This window comes from Haliotis rubra, unplaced genomic scaffold (genome assembly GCF_003918875.1).
Source record: "Haliotis rubra isolate DU_JTF1 unplaced genomic scaffold, ASM391887v1 Scf114, whole genome shotgun sequence".
Taxonomy (NCBI): domain Eukaryota; kingdom Metazoa; phylum Mollusca; class Gastropoda; order Lepetellida; family Haliotidae; genus Haliotis; species Haliotis rubra.
Genome location: NW_025765048.1, coordinates 311838 through 337932, shown reverse-complemented (window position 1 = coordinate 337932; position 26095 = coordinate 311838). Strand labels below are relative to the sequence as shown.

At 38.2% G+C, this 26095-nt stretch overlaps 1 protein-coding gene across 5 annotated transcripts in view; it reads left to right on the top strand.

Moving 5' to 3' along the window:
• Positions 1 to 7581: 7581 nt before the first annotated feature.
• LOC124252779 (SH3 domain-binding protein 2-like) overlaps positions 7582 to 26095 on the top strand; it is a 58498-nt gene continuing 39984 nt past the window's right edge. For 3 of the 5 annotated variants that reach the window (XM_046686456.1, XM_046686447.1, XM_046686440.1), the window contains exons 1-3: positions 7582 to 7913; positions 23965 to 24042; positions 24389 to 24478. In XM_046686456.1, the coding sequence (XP_046542412.1) occupies positions 24003 to 24042; positions 24389 to 24478 (130 nt within the window). In that variant the 5' untranslated portion in view covers positions 7582 to 7913; positions 23965 to 24002. The remainder of the gene's footprint in view (positions 7914 to 23964; positions 24043 to 24388; positions 24479 to 26095) is intronic. The other 2 variants (XM_046686462.1, XM_046686472.1) reach the window with 1 other exon arrangement.

The following is a 26095-nucleotide window of genomic DNA, read 5'->3' as shown; positions in this document are numbered from 1 at the left end:
GTATACACTTGCTTATATATACATAATTACATACTCCTGTATACACTTGCTTATATATACATAATTACATACTCCTGTATACACTTGCTTATATATACATAATTACATACTCCTGTATACACTTGCTTATATATACATAATTACATACTCCTGTATACACTTGCTTATATATACATAATTACATACCCCTGTATACACTTGCTTATATATACATAATTACATACTCCTGTATACACTTGCTTATATATACATAATTACATACTCCTGTATACACTTGCTTATATATACATAATTACATACTCCTGTATACACTTGCTTATATATACATAATTACATACTCCTGTATACACTTGCTTATATATACATAATTACATACTCCTGTATACACTTGCTTATATATACATAATTACATACTCCTGTATACACTTGCTTATATATACATAATTACATACTTCTGTATACACTTGCTTATATACATAATTACATACTCCTGTATACACTTGCTTATATATACATAATTACATACTCCTGTATACACTTGCTTATATATACATAATTACATACTCCTGTATACACTTGCTTATATATACATAATTACATACCCTGTATACACTTGCTAATATATACATAATTACATACTCCTGTATACACTTGCTAATATATACATAATTACATACTCCTGTATACACTTGCTTATATATACATAATTACATACTCCTGTATACACTTGCTTATATATACATAATTACATACTCCTGTATACACTTGCTAATATATACATAATTACATACTCCTGTATACACTTGCTTATATATACATAATTACATACTCCTGTATACACTTGCTTATATATACATAATTACATACTCCTGTATACACTTGCTAATATATACATAATTACATACTCCTGTATACACTTGCTTATATATACATAATTACATACTCCTGTATACACTTGCTTATATATACATAATTACATACTCCTGTATACACTTGCTTATATATACATAATTACATACTCCTGTATACACTTGCTTATATATACATAATTACATACTCCTGTATACACTTGCTAATATATACATAATTACATACTCCTGTATACACTTGCTTATATATACATAATTACATACTCCTGTATACACTTGCTAATATATACATAATTACATACTCCTGTATACACTTGCTTATATATACATAATTACATTACTAGCTGTATACACTTGCTGTGATATACATAATTACATACTCCTGTATACACTTGCTAATATATACATAATTGACCTTCGTGGAACAACTTCGACTCCATATATACCTAATTAGAGTCATCTGCGGTACCACACGAGGTCCAGATACATCATTATTTGCTCCTGTTTCTTCATCCTCAGGAATGATATCATCTCTGTGTAGATCTATGTGACCGTCGTCACCAGAGATATGTTCCGCTGCTACCTCAGCCTCATGATCGTCACCACTCGCCTGAGTAGCAGTATCCGTATGTGCAGAAACATCCCGTTTGGTATCTGTAGGAATACCAGAAGCTGCAGCACCTCTACCTTTGTGGATCTCTACAATGATGTCTTCCTGGCTGGTGTTATCAACTGGTAGTCCATTATCTGACTTTGGTTGTGGTCTAGGTCGGCTTGGCCTTGGTACGGGTTTGGGTCTGGATGATGGAGACTCTGCTTCAGGTGATGACTCAGCGTTATCAAAGCCATGAAGAGTGCCGATGGGCAAAAGAAAATTCCTATGCAAAGTCTTCTGTCGACCTTCACCAATCTCTTTCTGCACTACAACGACGGGAACATCTTGATTAGGCTTGGACAGAATAATGTAAGGATCCTCCTCCCACTTGTCCGAAAGCTTATGTTTACCATCAAATGCCAATATCTTTAGTAGCACGCGATCTCCAGTCTGCAGTGTGGCTCCCCTCACCCTTATGTCATATCCTTTCTTCTGCCTGTCACGAGATGTTTAGCTGAAGCCAGAGCTCGTTCATATGAGTCCTTCAATCGTTTTCTGAGTGATCTGGTATACGCAGTGAGTGACGTCTCTGTCATGCCAAGTTCTAACCTAAAGGCAAGATCTAAAGGAAGACATGGCTTTCTACCAAACATTAAGAAGAATGGTGATTGTCCAGTTCAATCATGCCGTGTGCAATTATTATGTACGAGAGGCCAAATGTGAGATTTCCAATCGCTTTTCTTGTCAGTTCCTAACATGTCACATAATGTACGATTAAACCTCTCGCACATGCCGTTACCCATGGGATGATATGGTGTTGTTCTGGATTTCTTCATGCCGGTTAATAAACACAATTCCTTTATAAGATTTCCATCAAAGTTGGCACCTTGGTGAGAGTGTATGCGCTGTGGAATCCCATAATGCACAATGAGGTTGTCAAAGAAAGCTTTAGCTGTGGCTTTGGCTGTCATGTTGTTGGTGACATATGCCTGTGCATATCTGGTGAAGTGATCCGTGACAACTAACACACAGTGCTCCCCTCCTTTGCATGGTTCAAGGTCCAAGAAATCCATAGATACTAACTCTAGTGGCTGAGTTGTTTCAATTCGTATGAGTGGAGCTCTCTGGCTGGTTGGTGTCTTCCGACAGATGCATCTCCTGCAATTTGTAATCCATTCGTCAACGTCAACGCATTTTTTAGTAAAAGTAAGCAAACCACATATTCTGGGGTAGCTTTTCGTATTGAATACGAATCTGTTGTTTGATAAGCTCACAAATGCCTAATTAGGTCACAAATCGGGGTCAAATGTCAATGAGCGCAAAATTCAAATCTTTGAGAAATTGTTTTATTTATCATTTTCTATCGATACAATGAACACATTTTACAATATATTGATTAATAATGTTACCACAGGATTTCAAAATGCTGGATTTCAAGGAAATGATGAAGGAAAAAAATTGTACTTTTGCAAATATCTCCCTTACTTTTATTTTTTGCGTGATGAGATACATTTTACATGCAATTTTGCTCAAAAATGCAAAGCAAGGCTGAATATTTTCCTTTCGTTGATAGAATTATATTCCAAGCAAACTGTTCAGATCACAAAATTTGCATATTAAGTGCATAATTACTTCAAGGCCAATGCGTGCGACAGGATGCGATAGGCTTTTTTACATGTATGCCACACGAATGTTTTATACTGCTTCACACAAATGTGAAATGTAACTGCTTTCATTCATGCTGTGAGTTTGATTAATTATTTTAGCAACATAATTACCCACCCAGGTAGGAACCCTATACGATAATGTGTTGAATAGATAATATGAAGATGAGTGAGTGAGTTAGTGAGTGAGTGAGTTATATTTTACATTACATCGGCAATATTACAGCCATATAGCGATGAAAACAAGGTAAGCAATTTAAAATATCTGTCGACAAAGGACAGTAAAAACAGCTAGACTATCACAGATATATATTTGGGGACTTACAGTACATTTGCTACCTGCATGGACCCTAGTTGGATTTACACCTACGCAGATGAAGGCGAAAGCGGAAAATAAATGCATACAAGCCATGTGCCAAGACTGAAGGATCGAGGGTGTAATAAAACACTTTGCTATCACATGTTTGGTTTTAGGAATCTTTGTGCCACAGGATTTTGTTAGTTGATGCACTGCTTGTACTTTTTTATTCAAAAGGTGCAGCATGTGTGTACTAGGAGAGGTGGTCATCAGTGGCAGTATATACGTAGCACTGGAGTAATACATATCAGTATATATATATATATAGTCAAAGCCAGGAACTCAAGACGATGTGCAGAATATTTCTTCTCAGCTTTGTTAAGTCCTCTGCTGGCATACGCAATACCTCGCTTCTTTCCATCCTGCTCTTGATAGAGAACAGCGCCCAGTCCATGTGTACTAGCATCTGTATGGAGCTCAAATGGTAGGCTAGAGTAGGAGGCGAAACCAGAAGCTGTTTTAAGTGATGAAATGCCTTCTCTTGCTCAGATCCCCATACACACGGCTGTTGACAACTTTCTTCCGTGTTCTCTTTGTCTGACAGGGGCTTGGTGATTGCAGCAAAGTTCTTCACAAATCTCCGGTAATACCCTGCAAATTCAGCAAACTGTCTAACCTCTGCTGGATTCTTTGGTTGGGGCCATGTCTTTATCTTTTCAACTTTAGCCGGATCTGGTTCAATGCCTTGTCCTGATACAATATGTCCAAAGAACTTGATCTTGTCTTTGAAGGATAAGGAAGTGCCTTGTCAATGTAGCCTGTGATAGTGACTTCTGAATTGGTTGGGATGACAACCTTCTTCACTCCTGCACACTTGACTAGTCCGAGCTTAATGCACGTCGAAGAAGATCCCGTTCCTGCAGTAACATACACCTACAAGCTAAATACCAAGGTGTATGAAGGTTGGCATCTTGCAGAAACTTCTCCCCATGTTGTTGTCTACAGGTTCCTAAGTAAACCGATTAAGTATTCGTCCCAAGTAAAACCGGTACCTTGTGATTATAGTTGCTTGTAGGAACAACAAGCAGAAGACATGGCTGGCGTTCAGCATCAATCCCATTAACCTCTAAGTCCAGCTGAATGTAACCTGAGTATGGCAGGGGCTGTCCATCTTGATTCCTTGAATACAGACTTCAACTTCATTGCCATTTCCTATCTCAGAGTACCCATCTGTCGTCTGTTGAGACCTATGGACCACCCTTCGCCTAGGTCGTCTCCCGTTTAAATACTGGCGACTGTGATCCATCCTGACTCTACATCCTGAGGCTATATGCCCAAACTGTCCACAACGAAAACACTGTACATCCCTCTCAAAAGGTCGTCCTCTAGATCTTCCTCTGTATGATGGATGATCATACTGATGTTTCTGGAAAGAAGGTTGAGAATAATATCCAGTGTTGCCCTTGTCAGTTTGATTATAAGTCCTGGATTGAACGTTATCTTGTTCTCCGGTAGGCTGTTGATAGTGATACAGAGGAGGCTGCTGCTGTTGTTTCTTTAGAGATGCGACCTCAGAAGTAAGGCTCTTGATAATTCCTCGAAGTTCCTTCATCTCTGTTTGAGTGGGTGTTTCAGAAACAGCAGACATACTTGTGGCAGACAGTTTCCCTTTAGTTCTACCTTCCCCTCTACGTTGAGTGTGCTCGCGCTCAATCTGTCGAAGTTATCGTCGCAAAACGTCAAAATCCGAGCACAGATCGAACTTGTGTCCGCTGACATCTTTGATTGATGGCTTAAGTGGAATGAAGGAGCTTGTTGGTGTCTGCAGAGCTAACCTCACCAGCCTCTACTGCTTTACTTAATAAATCTTCTAGACGACAACAACAAGTGTTAACAATTTCATCTTCCCGCTGTCGTGCTGTGTAGAAGGCTGCCAGTACGTTTTCAGGAGTATCACTTTTGTGTCAAAAACACACTTCAGTTTATCCAAGAGGGCAGAAAGAGAAGCAGTGGAACCTAGTCGCATGGCAACCCTAACTGCTTCCCCTCTCAAAGATTTCCTAATCGCATGTTCGATTGTTGCCCTTGTATGTGCTTTGTCCTTCAACATACAATCCACTTCATATCTCCACAGATCATAAGACACGTTACTTTTAGTTTCATCTCCAGAAGAGCAAGGTAAACTTGGAGGGTGAGATACAGTAACCACCTGAGCTGCTGATGGGGGACCACGATACTGAGGTTCAGGGACATGTGAAACACTTTCTGTTTTCACAGAGCCCGCTGAATAATCAGCCATCCATTTTAACGAACTTTCTGGGGAATCAGCCTTGGGTTTTACTTTAAGCTGCTTGAATGTTGCAACAAGTTGCGCAACTTCCTCTTCTGACATATGTTCCGACATACCTGTTAATGGTACTAACAGCGAGCAATGTGAGAAATGTTGGGGAGGGGAAACAACACTAACTGTAAAGTATGGCACAGTTAGCATAGACGAAATATGAATGCAGTGGATCACCACAGCGCAGAAAATTGTTCAAAGTGATGCCCTACCCAGAATGAAAACCTAACCTTCAACATGGTACTGAGTATCCTATACTGATGCAATGGTTAGTCATGATGTGCAGGTGTAAGCTTGGCGACCGCTGCAGATAAACACAAGAGGAAGAAAAAGACAAGATATCCAAGATGAGAAACCAAGAACTAAACCCTGAAGTGCCAAAAAAACCACACACACCGTATGTCCAACTGACACCGTATGACCAGCAAACACAAATAATACTTACCTATTTATGGATTGAATATAATCTGATTTAAGTACTTTATTGTGGAACTACATTAGGTGCAAGTACTACAAGTAGGTGCTAATCAGGCATACATCTTTCGCACAAAAGCAAATGTATTATCCCGACAAACAGATGTAGAATGTAGAACATCAACTAAATGCAATGTACCAATAGAATACTTACAATATCACAAATAGCTAATCTCAAACTAACTAATTAACTAACTAAGCTAATTTAACCAGTAATGACTAACTACAGGACTGGGTGAGCTGGGTATATTGCCGCTGTGAACAATATTTCAGTTATATCACGGCATGTCAGCTTGATGTGTGAGGGAAACCCTTAGTGATGCAGGGTCAGACGTTTACCACTCAGTGAAAACCACCAGCATAGTTACATTGCTGACAAATATAGAAACATCAGTGGAACAACTGGGATTAAAACCCACGACCACTGGAGATAGAGTGCCTGAGGACGCTGTCAGTACAGTAGAGTTCTGACACGTTATGTGTCTGATCCGCCTGTGCCCCCAACTCAGGGACTGTTTAGTTTATGCCCTAACTGCTAACTACCTACTGACACAGACAATATGTCTACTGATGATCTAATGGGAGAACGAACAAATAACTTAATTAATCACTGTCTACTGACAAGACTAATAAATAGTCTAACTAATGACTATATACTGACAAAACTAAGATGCTGTGACTAATGACCGGCCGGTATGATCAACACTATAAACAAAGACCAGAAAGCAAATACATCACAGGCAATTCTGAATTATTGCATACAAGAATAATAGTCCCAAATATATTTTGGTTAGCTTGTTCACAGCAGAGTTATCCTCTTCTCTTAATACAAATACAAATTAAAATACACTCGCATAATTACATACTCCGACACAGCCGAAGCGTACGTAAAATGCAAGACTCAGACACGTGCTGGTGTATAAGAACCAGTGTACATGTTGACTGGTTAACAATAAGTTTTATATGCGTAATAGCGTATAAACATGTACTTGGAAACTATGTGTACACACAACTGTGCGTCTTAGGTCTGCACAAGTTTAAAGTCTCTTATCCCATTGCTTTAAAATGATTAATTGGATTGGTTGGATCAGAGACATCTATTATATGGTCTCTGGTTGGATTATGTGTCGAAATTTATACAATCTATTTTTATTTCCCAACTGATCAATCCCAAGTTTATTCAGTGCCTATAGATATGTAAATTCAGCTAAACACATGCCCTGTTTGAGTTTCACTCATTAATGTTTATATATATATGATATACAACGAGTATTTGAGTTAACTCCCTTTGGCAATGAAACGCGACCATTCTCGACTTTGAACTTCCCGTTTCTCAGGCGCGCGTTCATTGGTCGTGACGTAGCAGGGCTACATCAATACTGTTACCACTGATACGAATTTAACCGGAACCCTGGTATTACTGAGAAGCTTACTGGATACGAGTGACATTGGCACATATTAATTAACAAGTTGTTGAAATGACTGGGTTTTTACTTTTGACCTTCATCAGACAATCACTTGCGTAGTTTTCCGAAATCACATTGCTGCGTCCACTTGAGCGAAACTGCCTTTGGACTACAGGTACGACAGGTGCCCGATCTGTCAAAAGTGTACAAGAAATGTTGGCATGACATTTCCCAGGTGTCATTAAAGTTTCATCAACAGGCAGTGGGTATGTATTACAATACATTTTAGCGCTTAAATATTTATTTTAGAATTTATTTCTTAACCGGGAAGTAAGTTTTTAAGAGTTGACTAAATATACTTCCCTTACAACTGATTAAGTTACAGTTAGAGAAGATGTAAGCGTCTGTTGAAAAAAACTATTAGTCAGTTCTAGAAACATTTGAATTATGTAATACAATCTGAAATAAGCTGACTTGAGCTGCGGTGTCCCTGCTTAACAAACACCTGTAGATTCATCGTGACATAGATCTATATCAGATATTATCGCATAATTGGAATATATTTCAAGAAATGAATATATTGTTTACAATCTGTTCTTGTGCTTGGAAACAGCTGATCAATCATTCAAGAAAGAAATTGTTATGACAGTGGCCACTGATAGACAACTATTACTTCGACAGAGGCAGGATTTTGTTCAGTGCTATCATGTGGATACAGTGAAGAAATTTTTGCATCACTTTGGCGATGTTGCTGTCAGGGAGTCTTTGTGTGGGGAGAGTCCATAAAGATTACATAAACATCAGCTCAATATCTGATAAACATCAGTCAGTATTCTCAAACTGACTTTATGAAATATGTTTTAGAATGTTTCTGCTTTCCGTCTGAGAGTGAAACAAATACGTCAGTTTAAATCATTAAGGTGTGTTAGTGTCCCAGTTACAACATGGCATGTCAACCTACTGTGATGCAGGACTCAGATGTTCACCACTGTGGCAGCACTGATGAGCACTGTATGGTAGTGACAAATCTAAGGCCAAGAAGAAATATATGTCCGCTTCCTTAGGGGTGGAAATAACCCATTGCCCGACGCCCCAGTCCAGTGTTTTTTTTCTGTCGGGCAAGCAAATTTGTATATCACACTGTACCGGTGTCCAGTTGGCTTTCCAATGATAATTATGTCGTTTATTTAAAAAATCAATAGGAAAATCAGCCAGTATAGTGGAAAAATTATCAGGGCAAGTGATTTTACATATGCCACTGTACCGGAGTACACTAACAATTTTAAAGTTATTTCCACCCCTGTTCTTATTACATAATTTTTAAAAATAGGGTCGGTGGGTCGGTTTTATTATTTTATTTTATTTCATAGTGGCACCAGGTGGGCACCTGAGGTCTTCAAGAGTACCATATCATGTAGTGACAATGCCTTGTGATGAAACATTGAAAGATTTCTTTATCAAATCATTATTTATTATCCCCCGCAACGTTTTTTGCGGGGGTATTAAAATGGACTCACGTATTAAAATCGTCGACTCCGTCCGTCCGTGCACATTTGTCCTTTTCCGGAGCAGAACTCTAAAACCGTTCAATATTTCTTCACCAAACTTGGCACATACATGGATCTGGTGGTGTACTGGTGCCTTTTGGTAGTTTTTGGAATTCTGAATTAAATATTTTTGAAGCGTTTACTGAAATTAGTGGTAGTGCTCTTTTCCGGAGCAGAACTCTAGAACCGTTCAATATTTCTTCACCAAAGTTGGCACATAGATAGATCTGGTGGTGTACTGGTGCCTTTTAGTAGTTTTGGAATTCTGAATAAAATATTTTTGGCGTTTCCATGGCAACAAGTTTGACTTAGCCTGAAATTGTGGTAGTGCTCTTTTCCGGAGCTGAACTCTAAAACCATTCACTATTTCTTCACCAAACTTGACACATAGATAGATCTGGTGGTGTACTGGTGCCTTTTGGTAGTTTTGGAATTCTGAATAAAATATTTTTGGCGTTTCCATAGCAACAAGTTTGACTTAGCCTGAAATTGTGATAGTGCTCCTTTCTGGAGCAGAACTTTAAAAACCTTTCAATACTCTCCTTCCACTTTTCTGTATACACACCTAAATATTTGACATAATCATTCCTCGTAGACATAATCATGAAGAGTATTTTGCCATTGCGGGGGATATCGATGACTTTGTCTTCTTGTGTTATTTATTTGCAGATTTGGTCCGTGTGGACCCATTATGCTAATTCAATGCAATCCATTTTGGCCCTACGTACACTGAAAAACATGAAAATATCATACTCAATTTGGATGAAAATGATGAGTTGAAATGCGCTCCAGTCATGATATTAGGATAGGGTCGGTCGGGTTACCGTAAACAGACATTGAGGGGGAGAGGTGGGGGCTTAGAGCTTAATCCTAGTGAAAACATAAAGTTTGAACCCACAGACATAGGTTTCTGGTAAGGCCAAGGGACACAACTCCGCAGATTCGTGGCGCCTCAGACAACTCGGCCACCCATGAATTCAAACCATTTCAAAGACCAATATGAAACATAAGAGGTAATAACCTTTATAAAGTCTATATCATGAACACATACTCAGGGAAAGGAATAGGGAACATATGAAAGTACAAGTGTTCCTTTATTCTTTTACAGGTTTCTTCACAACGCTTTTACTTTTGTGTGTTCCCTTATTCATTTGTCAGAGTATATGATGGTCAAGTGTCCAAGGATTTCATGAAGAAATGGTTTCCTGTTAAGTGGCCATTATGTTGGAAAGCTATCATTGTCTCTGACCCGTCAGATACATGATTTGACATCACCATGGTTACATGAAAAATATGTTGCAGTTCTCTCACCACTTTTAAGAAGAATATTGCTTTATGCTGTGTAGTACGGTATACTGGCAATTAAATCCTACTGCAATTAGGGATGCCATGATACATCGATACGTCGATGCATCGATACGTCGATGCATCGATGCATCGACGTTTTCTAAGACGATACAATTATCGATACATTCAAAACTGTATTAATATTTAGTTTTGAAAGTATTGGTTTCAATATGTTTATGTATTGTTTACATTTTGCAAATGTATCATGTTGTTTGATGTTTTGAGAGTTAGAAATGATTATATTTCATGCACAAAGATGGGAAATTAGAACTTTTTAATCTCTGAGAATAAAAAATGTTGATCTTTTCATGGACAGACTGTCAGTTATAAAATATGAAATATTAATGTTCAAAATGTAACTAACCTTATGCAATAATGCCGCAAAAATAGGTATCGTGATACGTATCGATTCATGAAACTTATGTATCGTGACATCCCAAACTGAAATATATAGCAATTCAGGTATTGCAACCTGTATTACTATACATGGTGTGATATATTGGGATCTAAACAATTTGACAGTATGCAATTTTCTACATACTAAGGCCCTAAAAAAATTAATGTTATAGTTCTGATAAGGGGCAAGCTCAAAATTAGGTTGGATTGTTAGTGAGTCTGTTTTCATTTCATGCAATTGATAGTATGTAAAGAATGCTGTTTTCTCAATTACAACAGGAAGCATCAGTTGGTATATGTAAATCTGTGCAGATTAAACCATTAAAATCCTTAAGATAGTCACAAAACTTTATATAATGTTTTATTCAGTATACCTGTTCTCAGAAAAAGTATTGCAATATGTATCATTTCAGTAGCATATTGTGGTATACTGGTATCCTGGTAGCCCTGCAGTGTAAAGCAAACTTACTATAATCACGAATTGTCATTTGTATTCAAGAGCATTATTGAAATATAGTAAGGACCAACTACATCACACATCAAATGTGAAGGTTGGAATATTGGTGCCATGACAGAATAATAGGTCCGACCAATCCAAATCAGCTACCTTGTTGGTAGCCATTTTCTTCTTCATGTGTAAGGTCAAGGTCAGAGTCAGAGTCAGCGAAGTTGGGTTATTAACCCATTCAACACCGCAGGCCGCTTTAGCGGCCACAACGTTATGAGTCCCCAGACACCGGAGGCCGATTAAGCGGCCAGGCAGTAGTCACGTCAAAATGAGACATAATTTTAGGAACCTACCTGACTTATGAATTCATATATTAAATCTATCACATTTCACAATGTCTGAAAACACTTATTAAATTTCAATTTATCATATATTATCAGCAGAATTAAAATTATAAACTATTTTTGGCAATGTTACTGAAAACAACGATTCTCGGACACATGCTTCGCAGCGGGTCCACAATAACATTGTCAAAGAGCAAAGTAACGATGTTTCGAGGAAATCATTAAATAAATTGAATAAACTAATGAATAAAATCAACAACAACATTCATGAAAGTTGTCAAACGTACACATAAAATTACTATTTCCATCTTTTTGTGCGATCATGTAATGTAAGTCAAGTCATTGACAAGTGACATCTCGCTCGCCACCAATTTTCACGCCGGACACGATGTTTAATGCGAAAAATATATGCATGAGGCATTTTTGTCACAGGTCATAACCTAGCACGATATATCGTCCAATAAGTTCCATAATTTACGATAGGTAGCGCATTTCTTGCTTAATATGTTCAAAATAGCATTATATTACCCAAACCTTTCGTCTAAATCTAAAAGTTTTTCGCTCACGAGGACGGTATCCATTGCCGTAATATGATTGGCTGCCTTTAGGTCACGTGGTCTGATTTTGACCAATCACGACTCTTATAGCAGACTGTAGCTAAAAGCTGCCATTAGAAACCAATTTTATCCAATAAAATCGCTTCTTGCTAACTGTGAAAATACTTTCCGCAAGGGTTCAGTGATGTTGTTGATGATCAGAGCTTTCGAACGATACCCGACATCAAACGATTCGCCTCCCATGTTATTCATACGAAGCTTCGAAAATGGAGGTATTTTCCGTTGTTATGTCATGTTACCGAGCGGAAAGCCACAGATATCGGGAAATAGGCGACCATACATATTATTTAAGAAATCTTTTTATAAAATTTTCTGATGACGTAAAAATGAAAATATAAAAGAAAAAGGCACGGGGATGTTATGACATGTCACAAATGGAAAACAATCGCCATAGTTTTTGCTTCTTTCGTGGTTTATCTGGACGTTATAAATGTAAGCTTGCATTTTAAATTATTTTATTTAAGTTGTAGTTGTATTATTTGAATAATATTAAAAATAAACTTCATATTTATCAACAGTAGGATTAGATCTTTTAAATGGTGTATGGGATGTAGTAGCAATAACGTTTTACAAGCTTATAATTTCCTTCATAAACATAGGCTTCATCTATGACCTCAGAGTCTGTGGGAACTCGGTGTCATGGCAGTAAATGCCTCTGGTTGACTGGTGTTGAAAGAGTTAATCGTGTCACCATCGTGAAGAAATGATATTACTGCAAACGAGACTGTGACATAAATTGTTGTTGAAACAGGGGTTATGGGGAAGCCTAGTGGGTTTATTTATTATTCCCACATGGGTACAGCTATTTGTGGTGCCCCTATTGGTTGAATATGGCTTTGGGTTCCACCTAGCTGAAGTTACAATATCTCTGCACTGCTACCAGTAAATATGGTAAACAATTTTTGTTATTATTCTTTGTGTGGCTTCACTGAGCTATGAACTTTTCCAAAGTATTTTTCTAGTACCTTGAACTCTGTGTAGTGTCAGAAAATAGTCACAACTGGTCACAACAGCTACTTGACAAAACATGCTCTACCGGACAAGCTTTGCATGTTATCAACATATTTACGGTATCACTATTGAATATGAGCAGTGGTATTTAGGACAAGAAGAGTTTCACTTCCATATCGTATAACAAGCTTGTGTGGATTACACTACTAGTTTTCAAGTGACCCTCTAGAAGGTGGCAACGCCTATTAAACCATAGTTGGATTTTAGTTACCTTTGCATTCGGTTTGTCTGTTTGTTTATAGCTGCTGTGGTTTTGAGGAAGTTTACGTGCTCTTTTCAAACAGGTGAGACTGATCAGAACAGCTTCAGGTGGACTTTCAAGATGGGTCCATTAAACACAGAAACCTATTACCTGTGAAATTGGTAGTGAAAATAGTATTTAAGGCAACATGCAAATCATCACAATCTATTTAAAGTTTGAATCATAGAAACCAATTGAGGATTGATTATCACAATAAAGTAACCCATTGTACAGCTTGAGAGGGGAAGTGACAGAGGAAGGCAGAAATGTTTATTAATGTATGCATTTGTTTGCTGTGTAACATATCACTGATTGTGAGTTGAAAATTACAGCATTGAAAGAGAGACAATAAGACGTGGGACACACTGGTTGTATTACATCAACAGTGTCAAAATAATTTGAAGGACAATGTAAATCCATATCATAAGTTTCAATATCAGTACATCCTTCCTTGCGCTGGACTGATCGGTTGATAATATTCAGGTCCTGCTTGTTATCTTCACTCTCTGCTGGTAGACATCCACGTTATGTACTTCACATTCTGTGAATTTAGCAGGGAACGGAACAGATTCTTAATTCTGTCTTTCTTGGAAAAAAAGTAGTTTGGGTTCTCCGTTTCAGAAATGATATGATTAAATTAAGGTGTACAAGATTGGATTTTATAACTGATAGCATCCATTTTGTTTACATATAATCCTGAAATAGCTGCAAGTGCAATTCAACTGAGAAAATGACTCGATACTGCTGAGGATGACAACTTGTTTATGTCGCGAATTCTTTCTTTAAGTCATACGTTATATTTGATCCATGTGTAACTTATTTTCTCACTCACAAATTTAAGAAGAAATATACTTTGTTCGGCTTGAAGAAATTGGTACTAAAATATGGAAATATTAATCTTCATCAATATTTCACAGAAAAAAAGTGAAACTTAAGGCATTTGATTCTGAATAAAATATACTCACCGCCAAAAAAACATGAATTGTGTGAAATGATGATACTGACAATGAGTGAAACCATGGTGTTTTTTCTACTATTAAACCTTACTTATTTTAACAAAAGACAACGATAGTTTGAAAGAAAGCATTTAGTGTGTGTTTTCTCCACATGACATGAAAATCCAATAAATCAATATGGAAACCACATAATGCATGACTTTAGGAGTTGTCCTTTATAGGGAAACGTTAATGCCAATAACGGGTGTGACCTCCTTTGGCATCAGCAACAGCTGCACATCTCCTCCCCATGCAGTTGAAGAGGTGTCGAAGGAACCTCCTGGGAATGTCGTGGTAAGCGTCAACAACACTCCGTTGCAGTTGTTGCAAGTCAACACATGCTGTTGGTGACGTACTTGCTGTTGGTGAATTAGTCGTTCCATCTCATCCCAGAGGTGTTCGATGGGATTCAGATCCGGGCCAATCCATGGTCTGGATGTTGTTGTTCTGGAGGAATGTCTGTGTCAGTCTTGCTGAAAAACAAGATGACGCTTTTGAGCAAAAAATGGACGAATTACTGGTCTCAGCACTTCGTTCATGTAGCGCTGAGCAGTAACACGCCTACCACAACCTTGCCCATTGTTCTGAAAGATTACATGTTGAACATGACCTCCCCAGCTTATGGCACCCCAAAACATAAGGGAAGGCCCTCCCCAACGATCTCTCTCCAAAACACAGGGTTCTGAGGATCTTTCACCTTGACAACACCATATCCTCACTCTGCCATCTGCAGTATCCATACAAAAGCGACTTTCACCTGAGAAGACAGTGTTCTGCCACTGTCCATTGTGCCAGCTGCGATGGACTTCTGCCCAGTTCAGTGGAGCATGTCTATGTCGTGGCGTCAAACGTGTACCAAAGTATGGTCGACGGCAATGTAAACCAGCCTGAGTGAGACGGCGACGTACAGTGTTGTTGCTGATGGGTCTGTTGTGTCTTCCTATGGTGTTATGAGGTGTTGTGGTAGTTGGTATGAAGCGATTTCACAAATGAGAGGTCACAATGTAGCGGTCTTGCCGGTATGACGTTACACGTGGACGTCCGCTATGAGGTTGGTCAGCGACGGTGTTTGTCTGCTGATACCGGTCCAGCAGTCTGTAGATGGTTGAACTGATGTGTTCCATAATGCCTGGTGATGCGTTGGATGCTCCAATCTGCCTCAATATTCCCTATTGCTCTCTGCCGTTCGTTTGCACTTAAACGTGGCATGCTCACTGTTGCATGAGAATGCAAATGCAGACTTTTAGCAGTATCTGTTCCTTAAGTAGCATCGTAAGAGCAAGAACATCATGCAAAGAATGCAATTCTAACTTCACGACCTATCTCTGCACGGACAAAATGAAAACCATTGAGTTCACATATTAGTGATGTGTGACGTCATGTATGCTGAGTTATTGGTAAACATTTTTCTTTTGCCGTGAAAAACAGTATTCACGGAATCAAATACATATCAGAAACCTCTTCAACATTGTGGATTTACGTAACTGTAGATATTGATGAATTTCACGTTTTTTTGGCGATGAGTCAAATCCGAAAACATATGAGGTTTACGTTCTTTGTACCATATGCAAAGTAAAGTGTTTCCATGCATATTTACTTGAAGAATGATCTCGTCATATTAATGTATTAAACATAAAAAAGAGCCATAATGTTTCTTGAACAATCATAAAGGAGATTACTCGTCATGGCTTAGTTTATGACAAAAATATCAAATTCGAAGTTTTGATAAACGACAAGCGATATACAGAAACATTTTTTGTTGTTGATATTGTTGTTCACACAAACAAATAAAAAATATGGTAACAATTCTATTACTCTGTTTATACTCATAATTGTATTCGCTAACTCTATAATTTCGAAGTGATCAGCCGTTTGGCAGCAACATTCCATCCAATGTAGTGTGTCACGTGACGCAAATACGCCTACATGGTTTTGTATGCTTCAGCTACTGACCAATCAGAATATGACAAATTTATCTTTAAAGGATAACAAATTTTGTTACAGGAGAGAAAACTTTGCCATCGTGTAAATATCACTGGTATCCTCATTGAGGCCATTAAAGGCGCTTTTGTACTTCCTGTATGACATGGCTGTTGAACAGCTATTCAAAAACTAAATTGTTCATGTACTTTTAATGTAGGATATCTCTGTTTGCAGTTTATGTACCAAGACAAATTTTTATTTAAATGTTGTTTGAAATATATTTCTCGACAGATGTCATATGTGCTTATATGCCTGTCGTAATTTTCTTTTTAAGGGGGGAAACAAATTCAATTTTATTTCATTTGCTGAAATTTCACAATTTCATTCTCAAGGAGGTTAAACTTTGATTGGAAATCACCTTCATCAGGTTTAGAATAAGGACAAACACCAATATAGCGAGCTGTGTTCACTGTGAATTGAAGCAGTGAATATTACAAGCAGAACATCTTCATGCAAGTGTATTACTTATTTTAAAATGTAACAAGTAAAATTAATAGAAAAATGTAGTGATTCTATGTCTTCCCATCTACTGTTTTTGTCTGGTAGCTTGTGATCCAGTTCATTTATTTACCTCAGTGAGTCAGTTCATATTGACCACATGGGCACAATGTGTGAAGCTGATTTCTGGTGTCCCCCGCCATGATATTGCTGGAATATTGCTAAAAGCGGCGTAAAACTAAACTCAGTAATTCAGTCAGTCAGTCAGTCAGTTCATATTGAACACTGGTAGCTTTGTGATCCAGTTCATTTAGTTACCTCAGTGAGTCAGTTCATATTGAACGCTGGTAGCTTTGTGATCCAGTTCATTTAGTTACCTCAGTGAGTCAGTTCATATTGAACGCTGGTAGTTTTGTGATCCAGTTCATTTAGTTACCTCAGTGAGTCAGTTCATATTGAACGCTGGTAGCTTGTGATCCAGTTCATTTAGTTACCTCAGTGAGTCAGTTCATATTGAACACTGGTAGCTTTGTGATCCAGTTCATTTAGTTACCTCAGTGAGTCAGTTCATATTGAACGCTGGTAGCTTTGTGATCCAGTTCATTTAGTTACCTCAGTGAGTCAGTTCATATTGAACGCTGGTAGCTTTGTGATCCAGTTCATTTAGTTACCTCAGTGAGTCAGTTCATATTGAACGCTGGTAGCTTTGTGATCCAGTTCATTTAGTTACCTCAGTGAGTCAGTTCATATTGAACACTGGTAGCTTTGTGATCCAGTTCATTTAGTTACCTCAGTGAGTCAGTTCATATTGAACGCTGGTAGCTTTGTGATCCAGTTCATTTAGTTACCTCAGTGAGTCAGTTCATATTGAACGCTGGTAGCTTTGTGATCCAGTTCATTTAGTTACCTCAGTGAGTCAGTTCATATTGAACACTGGTAGCTTTGTGATCCAGTTCATTTAGTTACCTCAGTGAGTCAGTTCATATTGAACGCTGGTAGCTTTGTGATCCAGTTCATTTAGTTACCTCAGTGAGTCAGTTCATGTTGAATGCTAGTAGCTTTGTGATCCAGTTCATTTAGTTACCTCAGTGAGTCAGTTCATATTGAACGCTGGTAGCTTTGTGATCCAGTTCATTTAGTTACCTCAGTGAGTCAGTTCATATTGAACGCTGGTAGCTTTGTGATCCAGTTCATTTAGTTACCTCAGTGAGTCAGTTCATATTGAACGCTGGTAGCTTTAGTGATCCAGTTCATTTAGTTACCTCAGTGAGTCAGTTCATATTGAACGCTGGTAGCTTTGTGATCCAGTTCATTTAGTTACCTCAGTGAGTCAGTTCATATTGAACGCTGGTAGTTTTGTGATCCAGTTCATTTAGTTACCTCAGTGAGTCAGTTCATATTGAACGCTGGTAGCTTTGTGATCCAGTTCATTTAGTTACCTCAGTGAGTCAGTTCATATTGAACGCTGGTAGCTTTGTGATCCAGTTCATTTAGTTACCTCAGTGTGTCAGTTCATATTGAGCGCTGGTAGCTTTGTGATCCAGTTCATTTAGTTACCTCAGTGAGTCAGTTCATATTGAACGCTGGTAGTTTTGTGATCCAGTTCATTTAGTTACCTCAGTGAGTCAGTTCATATTGAACGCTGGTAGTTTTGTGATCCAGTTCATTTAGTTACCTCAGTGAGTCAGTTCATATTGAACGCTGGTAGCTTTGTGATCCAGTTCATTTAGTTACCTCAGTGAGTCAGTTCATATTGAACGTTCATTTAGTTAGCTGGTAGTTTTGTTCGTAATTTTAGTTGGTAACTTTGTGATTTATACAGTGAATTAGTAAGCTTATTGTTATTTACCACCAACACAGGAAGTGCAACACAAGTGTGCCTTGATGTCCAAGGATGTTGGCCTGATGAAATATTTCCTGCTCAAACAGCATATGAAAGAAAAAAATTAACGACAAGTCATAGTGATGTACCGGATTAGATGTTCATTTCACAGGAACCAGAGGAAGACAACATGACATTTTTTACTGTGGCATTGAGTGAATGTATGGTGTTATTGGGTGATGGTCATCATGCCTAAACAGTGCTTCCTGATACTCACTCACTCACTAACTCACTCTAAACCAAAGTCAATTGTCCTTTACTATCCTCCCTTGTATATGGGATGACATGGTGTAAAGGGCATTGATGCCTTCTGTGGTTTTCTAATCTTGTGACCTCTAAGTCTTTATCTTATAAGATGTGAGTTAAAACAAGGAACCAATCACTTTGTTGCTGACTTTGACAACAGAAAGAGTGCTAGTTAACACAGATGTCCTAGATTGACAGGTCTAGTGTTATGGCCATTGGATCAGGAAGTATTCTTTATGAATATCATCAACCTGATCCGAAGTGGGACAGGATTGTTGTGAGATGGCTCACATTATGAAGATTAAGTGTATTATGTTCTGTATATCTCTCAAGAGTGAGTGAGTGAATTTAGGTTAGCACTGCACCAACAGCGTTTCAGTTTGCTGTAATAAACACAACTAGAGCTTAGAATAGGACCAAGTATCCTGTGCATCTTAAGAAAGGTGATGTAATAGGGTCGGTGGTCAGTAGGCTTTGTCTTGCAATTGTCAGGATCTCTGGATCGCCTGGTCCGAACTCTTCTATAGACACACCTCCATCATACATGTGGTTGCTCAGTGTCAAGTGCAAGGAAACACAAACTTAAAAGCAAAATTTAGGCATGTCAGTTAAGAGGAGTTAAAGCATTATCCGTTTTCCATCTATAAGTCTTTAACTTTTTATCCATGACAAAATAGAACATTTATGTCTTAGTTATTCATGACATATAATATACAACTGTGCTAAAAAACATATAAACAAAATTATCAAGCTTTAATGCAGCACACAAAATTGCGTACTTCGGTACTTCAAAAAAGCGAAGCAGCCGGGATGTGAACCCAGTCAAGTGAGTGTGTAGCTCAAGGACCAGATTCATGCATCCACGGCTCTGTTGAAACATATAGAGATGTTGGGTTTGTAAATACATATTTTTGTGTATCAATCTCAACAGACATCATGAATGTGTGGGTATCACACCTGCCTGTCTGTGCATATAATGTGAGAGACCTAATCTGTTGCCAAACAATGGGTTTTGTTTATGGTGTATAGCCGATCATCTGTTGTTCAAATTGCATGTGGTCAGTGATTTGTGGTATTGAATATTGTCAGATCAATCACACAGGTGTTGAAAACAAGACATTGAGTTTTGTTTGTGACAGTAGATCATATCTGTTGAAATTCTGGGTTTAAATAATGACATATGCTTTTAAGCATCGAACTGAATGACTGTTGAAGTGTGGGTTTTGTGAAATAGACAAATAAATTATATAAACAGTTAATTTACTGTCATAAATATAAAGTGGGCTTTGTGAGATATCAACAAAACATTAGAAAAATAGCTCATCAAAGCCTTCACCGAAGTATTCACCCGACAACCCGCGCTTCAAAACCTATTTCACTGGCGTGCTATTTTGTGGCATATTGTCGATCAATCTGTTGAAGTGTGGGGAAAATTTTTTGAACTCGATTTAGCATTTTTAATTTATAAGATTTGCATTTTGACGACGTTTCGAAGTCCAAACCGAAGGTATCAGAATCTGAAAAGTTGTGTTTTGTGCTGCATACGTGACTTTTAGATCCAATCTGTTGGGACATGTTGTCATCTTTAATGCAGCACACTTCGATACTTCAGCAGTATGTGATTAAGTGAGTCTGGACCAGATCATGCATCAATCTGTTAAAACATGGGTTTTGTGGCATATTGTAGATCAATCTGTTAAAACATGGGTTTTGTGGCATATTGTAGATCAATCTGTTGAAGTGTGGGTTTTGTGGCATATTGTAGATCAATCTGTTGAAACATGGGTTTTGTGGCATATTGTAGATCAATCTGTTGAAGTGTGGGTTTTGTGGCATATTGTAGATCAATCTGTTGAAACATGGGTTTTGTGGCATATTGTCGATCAATCTGTTAAAACATGGGTTTTGTGGCATATTGTAGATCAATCTGTTAAAACATGGGTTTTGTGGCATATTGTAGATCAATCTGTTAAAACATGGGTTTTGTGGCATATTGTAGATCAATCTGTTGAAACATGGATTTTGGGTTTTGTGGCATATTGTAGATCAATCTGTTGAAACATGGGTTTTGTGGCATATTGTAGATCAATCTGTTGAAGTGTGGGTTTTGTGGCATATTGTAGATCAATCTGTTGAAACATGGGTTTTGTGGCATATTGTCGATCAATCTGTTGAAGTGTGGGTTTTGTGGCATATTGTCGATCAATCTGTTGAAGTGTGGGTTTTGTGGCATGTTGTAGATCAATCTGTTGAAGTGTGGGTTTTGTGGCATATTGTCGATCAATCTGTTGAAGTGTGGGTTTTGTGGCATATTGTCGATCAATCTGTTGAAACATGGGTTTTGTGGCATATTGTCGATCAATCTGTTGAAGTGTGGGTTTTGTGGCATATTGTCGATCAATCTGTTGAAGTGTGGGCTTTGTGGCATATTGTCGATTAATCTGTTGAAGTGTGGGTTTTGTGGCATATTGTAGATCAATCTGTTGAAGTGTGGGCTTTGTGGCATATTGTAGATCAATCTGTTGAAGTGTGGGTTTTGAGGCATGCATGCAGTACTGGAAACATCCTAAAAACCAACCCACTGATTCTAATGCCCGTGTCCTACACAGTGTCTCTTCGCAGAGTTAGTTTCTCCAGGATCAACGGTTCCGGTAACAAGTTGTTCAGGGAAGTACGATGAGCAGAGGGTGTTTGGATACATGATGGGTGTACAATACCTTGAAGCATGTGTACTTCCGTCAAGTTCGACTTGACACACTATATTCCAACAGGCATTCAGATGTTGCCTCAGTGTTTGTGTGTAATCACACTGATGTAGGTCATTCATGAGGTACAGTTTGTTTGATGCAAACAATTTGTAACTTGTTTCAATAAAATAAGGAAGGTGTTTTTGAAAATCACCCATTGGCAAACAAGAGGCAAACATATGAAATATGAAAAAACAGACGTGTTGATAGAAGCAGACAACCTCAGACACTTTGTCGTGCTGACCCATGTCACATTTACATATGTCCCGTATTTGTCCTTAACAGAGCTACAGATAACATGTTGGGTTACTGAGTTATGTACTCGCTTGTGTTCATCTCAGTTGGGTATCCTAAGTTTCCAAATGAATTGTACCCATCTCACTCAAACTCAATTGGGTATTTTGCCATTTTCCATTAATTGTAAAACATAATAAGGCCAGACCAATTTTATTTCTTGTTTTACGGATCCCCCGGTCGTATTTATTCAAGAATAAGAAAAAAAATAAAACTTAATTTTCTCCGCTCAAAAAATAAAATCCTTATGTTTTTATTGGCAAAAATGTAAACTTGCAAGAAAAATTGTTTTTTAGTTGCTTTTTGACCCATATACACTGCATAAATTGCCAGAAGAAAAATACTTTTAATATTTAGAAGGAATGTTACTTTGACTGGTGATTTTATTTTTATATTTTTTCCCCTCCTGCATTTAGGTTTTTTGAGGACAACAATCCGTAAAACAAGAAATAAAATTGGTCTAGCCTAAAGTTTAAATGTTATTTATATTGGATCTGTAATATGAGAAACAATAAGAAAGACTGCAAGTTGCCAAGTTCATGTTGAAATGGACTTCTCAGTCTCACTACACCTCAGTTATCTCGGCACCGGTACGCAAGCTAAGATTTGACATTTGTGTGTGTACACATGTAAGATTAAATTTATTGAGTATTTACAAAAATTCAAGCGTATGCCAACTGTTGTAACGGTAGGTAGGGTACTCTCGAGGCTTGGAAATGCACTATATGTTGAATTGGGTAGTGATGACATGAAACCCCCTGTCAGACATACTTGCATGTTAATAATGTTGCATCCTTTCGGTAACAGTGGGAGATGCTGTAGGGATTTCTAATGTCCAGTTGATAGGGAAGTGTTGTCGATAATAAATTTAAATGATGAAAATATTACATTACATTTCAAATTGATTATCTGAAGCACTCTTCCTTTCAGTTTTAAGAGGTCTAGGGGTAGCCTAGTGGTTAAAACGTTCGCCAAACATCTGGGTTCGATTCCCCCCATGGGTACAATGTGTGAAGCCCGTTTCTGGTGTCCCCTGCCATGATATTGCTGGAATACTGCTAAAGGCCATAAAAAACTAAAGTCACTCACTCTCACACTTTCAGTTTTAACCTGAGATCTATTACCATATAGTTTCAGAAACAGAGATGTGATTATTGGAGCATAAGTTATGACCTTGGGTTGGTTTGTTTTTTCAAGATTCCAACCAGAAAGTCCAAGTTTCATATACTGTATTTCCTCTATCGGATACCCACCTCAGTCCGTCGCCACTGATATTGGGTCCTGCATCTGCCCTGAACTAGAAGCATGGTCTCTAATAGAGGCTGAGTCCACCTTTGTTGAAAATATTTATTCACTTTGAATTAACCTGGAACAGGTAAAGATTACATTCTTGACTTAATAGTGACCATTATCTTCAGGTGTACCCTTTTTATGACTGTAAAACCGGGGCACAGTCAGAGATAAGTTGCCTCTGTACCTGTTGTTGAATGGGATCAGGGTCAACCAGGCGTGGGGTCAACACCTAAGTATAACAGTGTCTGACAACAGAAATATGGTAGGCATGGGTTTATAGTTTTGCAAACTTTGATATGTCATGGCGATACTTGAACCCATGCTTGTCTCATGATTTTCAACATTTCCAATAATTCATCTGAAACTGAACTACCAAGATGATGATGGATAAGTCACGTAATGTTTATTCTCATGTAACGCAATGTTTCTGTAAATTTTCACACCAGGAAGGACGCAGGAAGTGACTGAACAAGGTGCATTTGTTTCAGGGAAATGATTGACATGTGTTCATCCAGCGTTCCACAAGATGGCTAGCATGGGGATCCCCAGCCCAAAGGAACAAATAGGTACGTGTTATTTACTGTGTTGAAGATGGTTGCAATGCTACAGTGTCAAAACTATTACACTTACATACTGACAGGAATATTTGTTGGGAGTTGAGGAAGGGGTTTCGAGGGGAGGGCAGTCAGAGATATCTCAGCTGTATGTTTATAACCAGGAAATACATGAGTCTTGACCAGATAATCTAGTGATAAATAATGTACACAGGAATCCACACCATTGTACGGCACGATGCCATCAAACGTCGCAAGGGTGTCCACCGATTCCATCAGCAAGTCATCTGTGTAGGATATCGCCACGAGTTTCAAAAGAGTCTTGGCTCTGTTCTAATTGTAAGTGTTTTCCTTGCAGCCTGCCAGCTCCTGCTGAAGCAGCCGGAGTGCAGACACAGCTCCTGGCTACGTAAACAGAGCTTCAGAAATAAGGTGCAACTTTTCCGATGTGAGTAGCGTCACCATTGTCCTGTTGGTCTGGGAGTTGTTTAAAATAACTAATCTGTCAAGGTCTAGAAAAAATCGGTAACTGGTGTGGTGACATGCATCTGGCAGCTGTGGCTTTGTTGGTCTGTTGGTGTTGTTGAAGACTTCTTTCATTTTGATGTTAGTAAGAGTCCTTGTTTCAGCATGAAAAAATATTTTATCCTTAAAATTTTAAAAGAAAATGTAGAAAACATCCATGTGCAGATAAAAAACATTGGCCTAGATTTTCGAAGCTCTCTTAGCGCTAAGATAGTCGTAAGTGCCATACATTAACCTTAATTTACGACTATCTTAGCGCTAAGAGAGTTTCGAAAATCTAGGCCATTGTCTTTAAGTAGACTAGTCTCTAAAGATGAGAATTTTGAAAGCAACAAACAATTCCATTTTAAACTGAAATGTAAACCACTGGAGATTCAGAACCTGTGGAAATCTATCTGTAGCACCACAGGGGAAGTACAATGGTTCTGGGACCGTGAGATAGACAAGACTTGAATAAGTGACTGAAAGAAAGAGTCTGTTTAAAACAAAAATCCCAACCTTAAGCCACCTATCCATCCACTACCCCTCATATCCCCCCACAACCCTGCCCAGCCCCAGTTCAATGCAGTAATGTTGATCTATATTAGATCACCTTCAAATGTCGATTGGTCTTGTTATCACTCAAATACAAGTCACATCTATAACATGAAAACATGTGTTGTAGCTAAATTAGCATGAACAGGAAATTTTTCCACCCGAGTGGGCAACTTTGGCCAACATTTCCTACAGACTTGAGGCTGAATATATCGTTTTGATAACTTCCTGAAAGATATCAACCACTGCGATAGTCTAATAGATCCCTGATTGAATATCAACCTGTGCACTGGTCATTATGAATCGCTGAGTCTATGTTAGTCTCTGTGTTAGTCTTGTTCTTAGTCTGTCTCACAGTCCCTGAACCACATTATTTCCCTAATGCCTAGCCCTCCCTGCAATGCTTAAGCCCTAAATGAAGCAAGTCTAGATTTCCTCAGGTTCTGTATCTCTGGTCTCCCTGGGGCCTCTTTTCAATTTAAATGGGTTTATTTGTTACAATCAAAATTATTTATATATTCAGAGACTAAGCGTTAGTCTAGTCTTGATCCCTATATGAATACCAGCCACAGGGATAGTGTTGAAATATCCCAAATGGATATGTAAATGAGATTCTGTGGTCAGCCATGTTTTGTGTGATCTGAAAAATATGTAAGCAGTATCATTCATGTGTTTGGAAAGTGATGTTGATCTGAATTATCTAAAAAGTCTGGCATGTTATCAGTCTGAGTGCAGCCCACTGTAACTTGACGATGCCCTCGCCTGTCTTTACAAACATGGTGTCTGACTGTATCAGAACACCTGTCTACTGGGCCGACTCCATTGTATCAAATAGCATAATCTCAGCAGGTGATATGGGTCAATGAAATGATTTAAACAGTATTTCATTTCCATTAATGTTTACATTTTTCACAATACATGACATAACAAAATGGAAATAGGATTAGCAAACAGGCCATATGGCCTATGTCAATGCTTCTCCGCATATAGTTCATTATTACCTTGA